At 38.4% G+C, this 14,106-nt stretch overlaps 2 protein-coding genes across 2 annotated transcripts; both read left to right on the top strand.

The window, feature by feature from the left end:
* The first annotated feature begins 824 nt into the window (after positions 1–824).
* On the top strand, positions 825–4,670 carry LOC133107515 (extracellular calcium-sensing receptor-like). Its single transcript, XM_061216504.1, has 4 exons — positions 825–1,013; positions 2,133–2,360; positions 2,939–3,062; positions 3,757–4,670. The coding sequence occupies exons 1-4, from the start codon at positions 825–827 to the stop codon at positions 4,668–4,670; spliced, it is 1,455 nt and encodes a 484-aa protein (XP_061072488.1).
* A 2,426-nt stretch (positions 4,671–7,096) lies between these two features.
* Positions 7,097–13,941, top strand: LOC133108451 (extracellular calcium-sensing receptor-like). Its single transcript, XM_061217990.1, has 6 exons — positions 7,097–7,290; positions 7,412–7,700; positions 8,258–9,073; positions 9,925–10,152; positions 10,270–10,393; positions 13,037–13,941. Exons 1-6 carry the CDS (start codon positions 7,118–7,120, stop codon positions 13,939–13,941), a joined length of 2,535 nt encoding a protein of 844 aa, XP_061073974.1. The 5' UTR covers positions 7,097–7,117.
* The last annotated feature ends 165 nt before the right edge of the window (positions 13,942–14,106 follow it).

The raw sequence follows: 14,106 nt of genomic DNA, 5'->3' as shown, positions 1-14,106 counted from the left end.
CATCTGAATAGTCAGCAGTAGAGTCAGATTATGATGTAGAAATGGGAAGGGATTTATGCATAAGTGGGTTTTTATGACCCCCCCCCCCCCCCATTCTTTTCTGTTGGTTTGCTTCTGGCTTGAAAGTAATACACCAAGGTATACAACAGATTTAACCCTGTTCATGTATTCAATTAAGGGAAATTGGCACCTCCTTCATCTGAAGCCTGTTGGTGTTCCAAGTTTACCATTGAGAATTGTTGCTTTGGTAACATATTCCATATAAATATGAGCCAGTAATGTAGAATTCAATATTGAGCACATGGAAATTATAATTCTACAATAGGAGATCAGACATGCCACATATAACGGAACAGCAAAAGTGGTTGGTAACGTTGTTTGTGTTGCTGGTGGCTGCTTTAACAGGTGCAGATGACCCTTTTTGTAATCTACTCGGTAAACCTGAATATCCTCAGTTGTCAAAGGAAGGTGATATCATGATTGGAGCGATTTTCTCATTTCATAGCAGTTGGAAGGACAGGAAGCTCTCCTACACACGCACACCTCCACCTATCCAGTGCACCAAGTAAGTTAGCACTCATGAAGTAATTAACTCTACCCGTGTGGAGTTTAACTAACATTAACTTGTCTTTCCTCTTTGCTTAGATAATACCTGAATGTCTTCTTCACAATTAAATGAAACTGACTAATGTACAAGTTGTGTTTATCATGTTTAACCTAGTGTAAATCTGAGAGCATTCCAATTTGCCCAGACAATGATCTTTGCCATTGAAGAGATCAACAATAGTACGGATTTGCTACCTGGCATATCTGTTGGCTACAAGATGTATGACTCTTGTGGCTCCCCTGCAACTGCTGTAAAGGCAGGACTTGCACTGACAAATGGGTACCAGGATTCAGCCTCAGCTGCTCCTTGCTCTAAAACAGCTGCAGTTCATGCAATCCTCGGAGAGACCTCCTCTTCACCCTCCATCGCCTTATCTACATCCATTGGACCTTTTCGCATTCCTTCGGTAGGCAAGTACAATCATTCAGCAATGATTAAAAAAAAAAGTAAAACAATCTGAAACTATTCAAAAGTATAATATTAATGAGCACTGATATTTCTATGTAATAGTCGTTTACTACAAGTGTTAGATGAAGGTGTATCAATTTCTTTGCAGATTAGTCACTTTTCTACCTGTGCATGTCTCAGTGACAAAACCAAATATCCATCATTTCTCAGAACCATTCCCAGTGATTATTACCAGAGCAGAGCACTGGCTCAGCTGGTGAAGCACTTTGGCTGGACCTGGGTTGGGGCAATCAGATCAGATGATGACTATGGATATAATGGCATGGCAGCCTTTATTAAAGCTGCCCAGGAACATGGGGTTTGTATTGAGTATTCAGAGCCCATTTTCAGAACCTATTCTAGAGAGAAATTCTTTAGAGTTATACAGATTATAAAGCAGTCCAGCTCTCGGGTGATTGTGGCATTCGTTTCTCACTTGGACATGGATGTACTGCTCCATGAACTAGCCAACCACAATATTACAGGCTACCAGTGGATAGGCAGTGAAGGCTGGATCTCTGACTCCTATATTGCCAAAGTGGATGTTCACCATATACTATCTGGATCAATAGGCTTTTCAATTCCAAGAGCAAAGGTTACAGGCTTAAAGGACGTCCTCTTTGATGTTCGAGCACTGAATTCATCTGGCAGCGTTATTTTCGCAAAGTTCTGGGAAACCCTGTTTGGTTGCAAATTTCCCAGCTGGAATTCTTCAAAAAATGCCAAAGAGTGTACAGGCACAGAAGATTTGAGTGGAGTAGAAAATGTATACACTGATTTATCCTTGATGCAGATTTTTAATAATGTCTACAAGGGAGTGTATGCAGTGGCCCATGCACTTCAAGAGATTTTAACTTGCAGCAATGGTGCTCATCTGTCCAACAGAAAGATATGTTTCAATAATGAACTACTGACACCACTGAAGGTATGTATTAATTACATTCATCACTATGTTAATTACATTTAATTATGCACTCAATCGGCATACCTTTCATTTTGCCCAGATTTCTGATTTATGTTTTTAAGAGAATGTTTATTATGCATTAATGTTTATTATACCTGACTGGTTTATATACAGATTCTACAGCATTTAAAAAAAGTACATTTTAAAACCAAGGAGGGTGAAGAAGTTTATTTTGATGAGAAAGGAGATCCACCTGCAAAGTATGAGCTGGTTAACTGGCAGCAGAACAGCAAAGGCCCGATTGAGTTTATGAATGTTGGACTTTATGATGAATCCTCACCTAAGGGGGAATACTTAACACTGAGCAATGTGTCAATTGTGTGGGCACAGAATGCAAAACAGGTGCGTTTAAAGCAAACTATATAAACATCCCCTGCCAACTGAAATTTTAAAATTGTCAGGTAACATAATATTGTCTTGGGTTCAATACCTTCGTATCTCTCACCTGGGCCAAAAAAGCACCAGAGAATATGTAATATTCAGCCATTAGATGCTGCAAGAAACGTTTGGTCCAGAACACAAAGCTCATTCTTAGAAATTTGTTGCCACTAAACAAAGGACCCAAGGTATTCCTAAAGCAGAGAGGTTCTGTCCAGGCCTTTTTTATTTGGCTAATTTCAGCTAACAGTATAGTCTGCAGCTGAAACTTCATAGACCCTATTTTCCAATGGGGTCTATAGAGTTTACCAATGCTTAAATTAATAGTTTATGGCTTTCTGTCTTTAAGAATTATTTCATCTAAGTATGAGTTTAGAATATGAGCTTTTTGCCTATTTTGAAATAAAGTTGATATTTTTACATTGTATCTCTCTCTTTAAAAAAAATCACAAAATGAGTTTTGATATTATAATACATATATCCTGGAACTGAAATATACTTCAACATTATCCAATTAAATGTACATTTAATCTATACTGCAGGTACCTGCGTCAGTGTGCAGTGAGAGCTGTCCCCCAGGCACTCGGAAGGCTGTGCAGAGAGGAAGGCCAGTCTGCTGCTATGACTGTGTGCCCTGTGCTGAGGGTGAAATCAGCAATGCTACAGGTAATTATGCATTGTATGGTTTGTAAACTGGGTGTAATTGCAATTGATTTTGTGACTATTGTCACATTTGTTCCGGTGGAGAACTGGATTGTCTCTTCCACACCTGCTGGTAGAGAGAGCACAAGCACATGGGTTGGGTTAAATAATCCACAGAGACCAGGAGATCGCTCTAGAGCGGCAGTTTTTGTTGTGGGTTTTTATTTTATAAAAAAGAGAAGATGCAGCTGAAAAGCAGTGGAGTTGGTGGCTGGAAAGTGCCGAGCTGAAAAGCTGTTGCTCGGTTATACTTTATTTAGCATTTTTTATTTTAGGTTAGTTTAATTAAAATTTTTTGCCCGGAACCAGTGAGGGGGAAAGGGGAAGATTTTGTATTATGCATTTTGTGTTGGTGCTAGGTGCTCTCTCTCTCTCCATGTGGTAAACAACGATGGAAATTCCCATCACAGCGGAGTCACACACCATATGACATTTTGGTGCCTAAACCAGGAGGGGTTGATCTCGGTGCAAGTCGACTTGGCCTTCGTTTACACATTGTGATGAAGGGTCTGTTCACATCTCATCATACAGTTATAATAACATGTGAACATGCTTTTCATCACAATGTCATCGATAGTGTCAAAATCCATGTTATTTAAAAAGCTCAGTAACGTCATATTTCTCAACCATAATGCTTACATATTTATGTTCTTTTTAGATTCTATCACATGTGTGCCATGTCCACCTGACTATTGGTCAAATAAAGAGAGAGTTGAATGCATCTTGAAGGAAACAGAATATTTATCCTACCATGAAATTATGGGAATACTGCTTGCATCAATCTCTTTACTTGGGACATGCACAACCAGTATTGTGGTGACCATTTTCTTCAAGTACAGACACACTCCCATTGTGAAAGCCAACAACTCAGAGCTGAGCTTCTTGCTGCTCTTTTCATTGAAACTGTGTTTCCTTTGCTCTCTTACCTTCATCGGCCGGCCCTCTGAGTGGTCCTGTATGCTGCGCCACACTGCGTTTGGGATCACCTTTGTCCTCTGCATCTCTTGCGTTCTGGGAAAAACAATAGTGGTGTTAATGGCCTTCAGGGCTACACTTCCAGGCAGTGATGTCATGAAGTGGTTTGGGCCTCTCCAGCAGAGACTGAGTGTTTTTGCTTTCACTCTCATACAGGTCCTTATTTGTGTGCTTTGGTTAACAATATCCCCTCCTTTACCCAACAAAAACATGAAGCACTACAAAGAAAAAATAATTCTAGAATGTGATGTAGGATCAGCAGTGTGGTTCTGGGCTGTACTGGGCTATATTGGATTCCTGTCTGTATTGTGCTTTGTTTTAGCTTTTTTGGCTCGTAAGCTGCCTGACAATTTCAATGAAGCCAAATTCATCACATTCAGCATGCTCATATTCTGTGCAGTCTGGACCACGTTCATACCAGCTTATGTCAGTTCACCAGGAAAGTTCACTGTAGCTGTGGAAATATTTGCTATTTTAGCTTCCAGTTTTGGATTGCTCTTTTGTATCTTTATACCAAAATGTTATATAATCATACTAAAACCAGAGAAAAACAACAAAAAGAACTTAATGGCTAAAATGCCATCAAAACCTCAGTGAAACTATCAAAATATTCCTAGCTGTCTCTGTTTAAAAATACTTAAATGATTTACTCAGCTTGGAATTCTAGCTTTGCATGTGGTTGTACGGTTCTGCAGGTTTATTTTTTGCATCCATGGACTGCAAATTGAAGAGAAGTGATAGCTGCAGAATTCTATTCATACCGTACAGACATATTGTTTTGCATGGTTGTGATGACTATATTATGAAGAGCTCAATATATATTTTCATGAATATCCTCTATAATCCATGAAATGTTATCATGACATGATGTATAAAGCCCATTACAATACATCCATAATTCTCTATATTATATTCTGTAATGTCCAGTGTAATGATTTTGTGATTCTCAAGAATGCATGAAAAATGCTTCATGAAGATGTAAATGTGAATGCTTATCTACCTGCAGGCTGTATTATATTGAAGAACAGAATCAACCATTTAGCTGGATAGCTGTATCGATATTGTTACATGTCACAACCAAAAGCCCCCAGAGTTGGGCAATAGCCTCAGGAGCACGCTTCCACTCAGAACGTTCTAACCAAGTTGTTCAAACAAACAAAAAAAATAATAATACCAAGTAGTGTAGTGTAGGGTAGTGTAGGCTCACAAAATAACATACAGTACCATAAACCAAAATAACCCCCCAAAAAACTTGAAAGTTAAATACAACTACAATGCTTTCACAAAAAAATGGTATCACTCGGACCGGCGCCACCATCTTGCAGATTACATCCTTTAAGGAATAGCGGCCAGGTGCTCCATATTGTTAGGCAATTCAGGACAATTGGAACAACTAAAGACAGTTGGATAGACAAGAGAGGTACAGGCATATAAGTAATGATCAATGACTTATAGATACAGCTGCACACCGCATTACCGCATAGGAATATAATGTGAATGGAGAGGACACAAATTTGGAGTGACATTACTTGAAAAATTCTATACTGTACAATATGCACTTTAATGCAGGATTTATCAATTAATCACACTAGTTTAACCCCACTCTTCTCCCTTGTGATTGAGTCGTTGACATCTCAAATTATTGTTACATACATATTTATATCATACAAAAAACATAACAAAATCGCAAAATGGCAATGTCAGATTATTAAAAAGACTCTCCGCTCACGAGAACTGCGTTTTAGATTCTTATTAGTTTCCTATTTGCAATGCGGGCAATAAAACAGCAGGCTCCCCCATGTCACGCTAATGGTTTACAACCCTGACCTGGTCACAGAATCAGATGATAAAAGGCATATTCGCAATCCTTGATACCACCTACGTCGAAACAATCATGTTCTAAACAAAATAATTCACACATTAACGGCGATTGGCTGCCATGCAAAGCACCATGCAAAGCACCAACCAGCTCGTCCAGCTGACATATTTCTGGTGTGGTAGAAATACAAGTTTGTTTTACAAATTATTCAATGCAGACATATATATATATTTATATTTTGTTTCTAATTTTCCCATATTTACCAAATTTGGTAGCCAGTTGTACCCTATCTATTCCAATTAGCCAGTTGTACCCTATCTATTCCAATTAGCCTTAGATCTTGCGATCCTGAGAACGACACGCCTTCTTCAAGCTGTATCGTTGGGTTGCTTCTTGACTTAGAAATTGAAATATTCAGTGCTGAACTATAGACATTATGCGTTTTGTATGTTTTTTGCCTTTTAGTGTAACTTTTGTGTACACTGTATACATGCTCTGACATAAAATTGTTCCCTCTCAAATTTCTGAATGGTAACAGTTGCTAGAGATCTGTGCGCATACCTTGATGGAGAGCAGACTGATGTTATCGTTAGGGCTAATCAATTTAATTACCTGTTTTTTGAGGCTATCAGCAAATACAAACATTTCACTTACAATATAGGATTGTGATTAATATTATCAAATAACAGTGTCATCAAAATGCTATGACACTGAAGGTGGATTCATGTAATCCACTCAGAATATTACTAATTGAACAGTGCATATGAGCACCAGTGGTGTCTTGACCCAATATAATTAAATGGAAATTAAAACTGGTGCTAACAAACTGTTTTCACTGACATGATGAGAGAGAGAGAGAGAGAGAGAGAGAGAGAGAGAGAGAGAGCGAGAGCGAGAGCGAGAGAGAGAGAGAGAGATGTGGCATGTACAGGTAAATTTTTATAAACCAATTTTATAAAATCTTGGGTATAATTATAATCACTGTCTCCATTTCTCCATTGTGGCAGAAGCCTTGGTTGGCTGTTGTTTAGCTTTTTCTTTTTCTCTGTGGAGGTGTCACTCCTGCCAGCCCCACCCCCTGCCTGACCCTCCATGGAGAATCACAGAAAGGGGGCTTGCTAAGCTGCATAACTATAAAGGTAGCTGGAGGGCTGCATGCTACAAATGCACATGAAGGAGACGCACAATGCTGTTGCTGCTGCTGCTTTTGGAGCTGGTCCTAAACATGCAGTGGATGCAGACGGAGGGACCCATGTGCAAATTGCTGGGCAGAGTAGAGCAGCCGGAGTTAACCAAGGATGGGGACCTCATCATCGGGGGAATCTTTTCCTTTCGCACTGGGCAGGATGGTGCCATCGAAACCTTTCAATCAGCACCAACACCTCGGCCATGCAAACAGTATGTACAGCACAGCTAAATTAAATATATATTTGCCTAAAATTATTTACATGTATTTTCACAAGTTCCGTTTAGACCATGCAAGATATTTATTTGAATTAATGCAATAAAATCTTTTCAGTTTAAATTTCAGAGAATTCAAATTTGCTCATACAATGATCTTTGCAATAGAGGAAATAAACCAAAACACTGAAATCCTCCCACATATGTCCCTGGGATACAAGATCTACAATGATTGTGGTAGCATGGACATTCTGAGAGCTGCAATGACTCTGGCTAATGGGCTCGATGATATGATGACCACAAGCAGCTGTTCTCAGCCAGACACGGTCCAAGCTATCCTAGGACACTCTGGATCCACACCAACTATGGGATTTGCAAGAATTATTGGAAGGTTTAAAATACCGGTGGTAAGATGCACTGTTTTATAAAGCACAGTTATGACAAATGTAGTTACAAATAATAAAAAAATACAGTAATGTGCAGAAGTCTTAGGCACCTGTATAACATTATGTACAGATTCTTTCAACAATAATTCAATGAAAGGTCCTAAATAAACATAGTATACATTTTACATTACATTTTAGTCATTTGGCAGAATTGTAAAAAATGGAATCAAATCAATATTTTTTGTGACCACCCTTTGGTGTTAAAAGTGCATCACTTCTCTGAGCCACAGAACTTCTGCAGACTTTGGTTGGGTCCTTGCTTCTGATCTCAGACTGCCTTGCTCACATTTTTATGTAAAAAGTAGTCAATATGCAGCAATATGTTACTTTTTTAAATTAAATACAAAAATGTCTCAAAATGGAAAATGAATATTTGGAAATCTCAAATGTGTTCTTTTATACTAACACACACAAAAAAATTAACATATATATAATAAAGTCTAGGGTGCCTAAGACTTCTGCACAGTACTGTATATATTTATTTAATCTTTTGTCTGATGCTTTTTTGTCAACTTCAGATCAGCCACTTTGCAACATGTGCATGTTTGAGCAACAGAAAAGAGTTCCCCTCATTCTTCAGAACTATTCCCAGTGACTATTACCAGAGCAGAGCACTGGCACAGCTGGTGAAGCACTTTGGCTGGACCTGGGTTGGGGCCATACGCAGTGGCAATGACTATGGCAACAACGGGATGGCAACCTTTGTGCAGGCAGCCCAGGAGGAGGGAGTATGTGTGGAGTACTCTGTGGCCTTTCTAAAATCAGGGCCTCGCCATGCGCTGCTCAGAGTCGTCGATGTTATAAAACATTCCACCTCAAAGGTGATCATGGCCTTCATGACACACAGAGAGATCAAGGTGCTGGTGGAAGAGCTGCACCGACAGAACATTACAGACCTGCAGTGGATCGGCAGTGATGCCTGGATCACAGACAACTCACTCACTGACAGCGAGGGCTACAGGGCTCTTATTGGAGCCTTGGGCTTTGTGGTCAGCAGGGCACAGATCCCTGGGCTGGGGCAGTTTCTACAGGAGGTTCATCCGTCTCAATTTCCACACAGCACATTCCTCAGGGAATTCTGGGAAAATGTGTTCAACTGCACTTTGACTCCACAGAGCTTGACTGAGAGAAGGAGACTCTGCAGTGGCTCTGAGCATTTGAGAGATGTGGAGACCCAGTTCACAGATGTTTCAGAACTGAGGTTCACTAACAATGTGTATAAGGCTGTGTATGCAGTGGCCCATGCGCTGCACAACCTGATCACATGTGAGCATAGCCAAGGTCCCTTTCCTAATAACAGCTGTGCAAGTGGCAACAGCATAAAGCCATGGCAGGTAAGACATGTACATTACCAGGCATGGTGTAACATGTAAACTGTTTAATATTTAAGTTTAAATGGACAAAGCCTGCATTTTACCTGCATTTTATTTAGCCAGTAAAAAGGATGTATAAAAAGAATGTACTGAGAATTTATTTTTCATTGTAAATAACAGAATTTAGTTAACCCAGGTGACAATCCAGAACTACAATGTCGACAATATGCATCATGACAAAGTTAAAACATAACACTGAAACGCAAATGGAAAAATATGTTATTACGTAAAATACGTAAGGTAAGAATGAAAACTTGGATAGTTCAGTGTTATCTATTATAAGTAATTATACAGATATTGGATTAACATGTATATATAATTAATTATCCTCATCAATATCAGGCAAATACTTGTTGGGTCATTAAAATGTTTGTCACCACTCATAGATCAGGCATAGATTCTTGATAGGAACATGCTGGGTTAAGGATTTTATCTCAAATAATCTTTTTAAATGCTTGACAACACATTCTGTGGATATTAGATTATTAACAGTAATACTATGAATGAAAATTGAATTTTTGAAATATTAATGCATTTATGGGTTAAGTGGGATTGCCTGTATTTTGTCAAATCAAATCAAAATTAAGTAATAATCTCACAGCAAATTGTGTTTGGACATGCATTTGTCATTCTAGCATTTAGATTATTATGACTTGTTGCTCTGGATATTGGCATCTGCAAGACAGTAGATGTCCATATCTAGAGAATGTTCCCTGCACTGAATGTTTCCAGGAGGAGGACAAATGGTTAAACATAATAGGACAGCCTACCAGTCCAGCTTGCATTCCAATGCAGCTCTGTTACATTAACAGGTTTTACATTATCTGCACAAAGTGAATTTCACAACTAATGCAGGGGAGACAGTGTATTTCGACAGCAATGGAGATTCACCAGCCAGATATGAGCTTATAAATTTACAAAGTGCTAAAGACAGGACCATGGAGATTGCTACAATCGGTTACTACGATGCTTCACTGCCTAAAGGGAACCAGTTCACAATGAACAATGTCAGCATTGTTTGGGGAGGCGGCAGCAAAATGGTAATGCATTCATTCTGTAGATTTAATATACAGTAGATGTTTTTGATTTGTTTTATATTATTATTACATGCATGTACATACATATACAAATACTGTTGTTGTTTTTTTTTTGGGCAGATTCCTGTATCAGTGTGCAGTGAGAGCTGTCCCCCAGGCACCCGGAAGGCTGTGCAGAGAGGAAGGCCAGTCTGCTGCTATGACTGTGTGCCCTGTGCTGAGGGAGAAATCAGCAATGCTACAGGTATAACATCACAGGTATACCTGGCTCAACCCAGGCATAAAATGTAACACAGTATTGCTGTAATTTAATATACAGTGGGCTCGAGAATTATTGGCACCCTTGAAAAATATGCACAAAAAAATACTGTAAACTAAAAATTCATACAGATAAGAATTATAGAATTGTTAGGCATACAAATTATTGTTTGTGTAAAGTAGTGTGCTGTATTAATGATTCAGCGGAATCAACAAACATTTTTAAAAGAAAAAATATATTTCCCCCAAAAACAGGTCTTACAAGTATTGGTACCCCTGGTTTAATGACAGCCATGGGTCTTTTCCGACAATTTGTGATGAGTTTAGAGAACACATTTGGAGGGATTTTTGACAATTCCTCCATGCAGAACATCATTTCATGATCATTAATATCCTTGGATTTGCGCTCATGGACCCCTCTCCTCAGTTCAGACCACAGGTTTTAGACGGGATTTAAGTCTGGAGACTGAGATGGCCATTACAGAACAGGGATGTTATTTTCACTTAACCATTTTTTGTTGATTTTGATGTATGAGTCATTGGGCCTCATTTATCAACATTTTCTTAACTCTGTGTGCAAATGTATGTGTGATCGGAGAAATGAACTAACAAATTCTGCCAGATTTATCAAACAGGAGTAGACACAGCTTATTTTCGTATCCGCGTGTATGTTGATAAAATCAATCATTCGTAAGCATAAGATCACACCAAATAAAATACCTGATAAGGACATGGAAATCAATTTAAATCAATTTAAAGAGAAAAGATGATCAGATTTTTCATCATTATATGACTGTGTGTGCTACAGCTACTTTGTAACTCGTCTTTGCGAACATTAAAATGTATATTAAAACGTATTTAGGACTTAACATCTATGCCATGATGTTTTCTTGGAATAAACTTGAATTTGAACTCGAACATGAATTTGAGCCGATGTTTTTTGTTTTTTCTGCACAAAAATGGACAAGGAAAAGCTGATTGTCCGGGTGGAGAAAGATAATGAGATGTGCCAAACTAATGTGCCAAACTAACATTTAAACATAGTTTGTTGCAAACTAGCCTAATTTTTTAAAATGTATGCTGCATAATCTACCACATAGGACTGGAATAAACAATTTTTATACAGTCTATGGTCGGAACTGACTCATGAGCCGCACCATGAAGATGCAGTCTTTCCAAAGTTGGCTACCATATGCCAAATTTTCAAATAAAACAATACATGTAAATGTAATGTAAAGAGAGGTCAGACATAGAAATGAAGGTCAAAGCTAGGACTTGTACACCCTATTCCCAGCAAACTTTGTAATTAAATCAGGATTACCGGAATGAAACATCACCCATTTTAATGCTGAATCCTGTTACGTTTTATAATATATGAATGATTATAATATTCAATTGGCTTATTAAAATAAATGTTTCAATCCAAATCAAAGTAAAATATGAATGTATGGAATAGTAATAGCACAAAACAAGCTTCACAACCGTAGGCTTTCATTTCTGCGCACAATACGAATAGCTGAGACCACTCGTGAAGTGCATTTGGATCCTAGGAAAAAAACGTAGCATCTGAAACCTTTGATAAATCACACATTATTTGTGTAAATGCATTTCCAAAGGATTTAGGGTTAATTTTGTTCAGCTCACGTTTGATAAATTTGGCCCATTGTCCCAAAATTTCCTGGTACTCTGCTAAATTCATTGTACCATTGATCTTATATAGTGCCCCTGGATCAGTGGCAGCAAAACATGCTCAAAACATCAATGACCCACCTGCATATTTGACAGTATTAATGACGTGCTTCTCCTTGTATGCATTCCTCTTTCGCCGCCAAACATGTTGAAGGCCTGTATGGTAAAATGTTCAATTTTGACCAGAGCACTCTCTTTCAGTCATAATTCCAATGACGTTTGGCAAACACCAGATGCTTGGTTTTGCTTATTGTGCTCAGTAAGGGCTGTCTTCATGCCACCCTTCCAAAGAGTTTGGAGGTGCCATTTTATGTTTCTTTTTAAGACTTGGTGACCCGAAGATAAAACCAATCTTTGCATTTCTTAAGCTGTGATCCTTGGATTCTTTGTGGCCATCTTTCTTACCATTTGTAGGGGCAATGTGTAATTTCATTTTAAAAAAGTGTTTTGACACCGATGTTTTCCAGAAAAAATGAGATTACTGAATAAAAAATGTCCCATGTTTGAACACAGCATATAGATTATTATCAGGCTTGTTTATTTTTGCAGCCTTTTTTCTTCATTTAAATTTAATTCTGGAGCCCACTGTATGTACAGATTCCATAATATGTTTTGGGACAAATAAGTCAATGGTTTTAGATTGTTTAATCGAATGTCAGCATGGCAGTCTCACAGTATGATAGTAGCTAATAAATAATTGGGATTCAGAGATCAACCCTGAATTTGGTAAGGTTTATTCAAATGCTATACTCTACTGTACATCAGGACCTGTAAATGCTTGCCAAAAGTGAATGCCAAAAGACCCAAGGGCCAAAAGGCCACCTTATTTAGTTCCACTGTATTGTCAAATTATCTAAACTGGTGTAGTATGACCATATGTCCTTTGTAAAAAATAACTCATGGCTACCTCAAGCATATTTTCTAATGTGTTTTTATGCAGATTCTATTGATTGTGTGAAGTGTCCATTTGAATACTGGTCAAACCAAAGAGGAGATGCCTGCATTTTAAAGGAAATCGAATTTTTATCTTTTGGAGAAGTTATGGGAATACTGTTAGTTTTATTTTCTTTGATTGGAGTCCTTTTTACTACAGTGACAGTGCTGATTTTCTACTGGAACAGGAAAACTCCCATTGTTAGAGCCAACAACTCAGAGCTGAGCTTCCTGCTGCTCTTTTCATTGAAACTGTGTTTCCTTTGCTCTCTTACCTTCATCGGCCGGCCCTCTGAGTGGTCCTGTATGCTGCGCCACACTGCGTTTGGGATCACCTTTGTCCTCTGCATCTCTTGTGTTCTGGGAAAAACAATAGTGGTGTTAATGGCCTTCAGAGCTACACTTCCAGGAAGTAATGTTATGAAGTGGTTTGGGCCTCTCCAGCAGAGACTGAGTGTTCTTGCTTTCACTCTCATACAGGTCCTTATTTGTGTACTTTGGTTAACAATATCCCCTCCTTTCCCCAACAAGAACATGAAGCACTACAAAGAAAGGATCATTCTAGAATGTGATGTAGGATCAGCAGTGGGGTTCTGGGCTGTCCTGGGTTATATTGGGCTCCTCTCTCTATTGTGTTTTGTTTTAGCTTTTCTGGCTCGTAAGCTGCCTGACAATTTCAATGAAGCCAAATTCATCACATTTAGCATGCTCATATTCTGTGCAGTCTGGATCACCTTTATACCAGCTTATGTCAGCTCACCTGGAAAGTTCACTGTAGCTGTGGAAATATTTGCTATTTTAGCTTCCAGTTTTGGACTGCTCGTCTGTATCTTCATACCTAAATGCTACCTCATATTATTTAAACCAGATAAGAACACCAAAAAACATGTAATGGGAAAAACTTCTAATTAAATCTGTCAAGATGGGGGTATTTAACGTGAATATGAAAATTGCAATATTATGTGATTTGACACATGGACATATTAACATGTAATCAAAATAAATAAAGGACATGTTTCACTGGTACAATGTACAACATATTTTTCATATAACTACCACCCTATCTGAAATGCATGG

Source organism: Conger conger, chromosome 13 (genome assembly GCF_963514075.1).
Source record: "Conger conger chromosome 13, fConCon1.1, whole genome shotgun sequence".
In the NCBI taxonomy this organism is placed as follows: Eukaryota; Metazoa; Chordata; class Actinopteri; order Anguilliformes; family Congridae; genus Conger; species Conger conger.
Note: the sequence above shows the minus strand (reverse complement) of the source record. Positions and strands in the feature narration are given on the sequence as shown.

Excerpts from the sequence above, each read along its gene's own strand:
- LOC133107515 (XM_061216504.1), top strand. The coding sequence starts at position 825 with ATGTATGACTCTTGTGGCTCCCCTGCAACTGCTGTAAAGGCAGGACTT. Across the intron at positions 1,014-2,132 it reads GACCTTTTCGCATTCCTTCG|ATTCTACAGCATTTAAAAAA; the intron begins GTAGGCAAGTAC and ends GTTTATATACAG. Across the intron at positions 3,063-3,756 it reads TGAAATCAGCAATGCTACAG|ATTCTATCACATGTGTGCCA; the intron begins GTAATTATGCAT and ends TGTTCTTTTTAG.
- LOC133108451 (XM_061217990.1), top strand. The coding sequence starts at position 7,118 with ATGCAGTGGATGCAGACGGAGGGACCCATGTGCAAATTGCTGGGCAGA. Across the intron at positions 9,074-9,924 it reads ACAGCATAAAGCCATGGCAG|GTTTTACATTATCTGCACAA; the intron begins GTAAGACATGTA and ends TTACATTAACAG. Across the intron at positions 10,394-13,036 it reads AGAAATCAGCAATGCTACAG|ATTCTATTGATTGTGTGAAG; the intron begins GTATAACATCAC and ends GTTTTTATGCAG.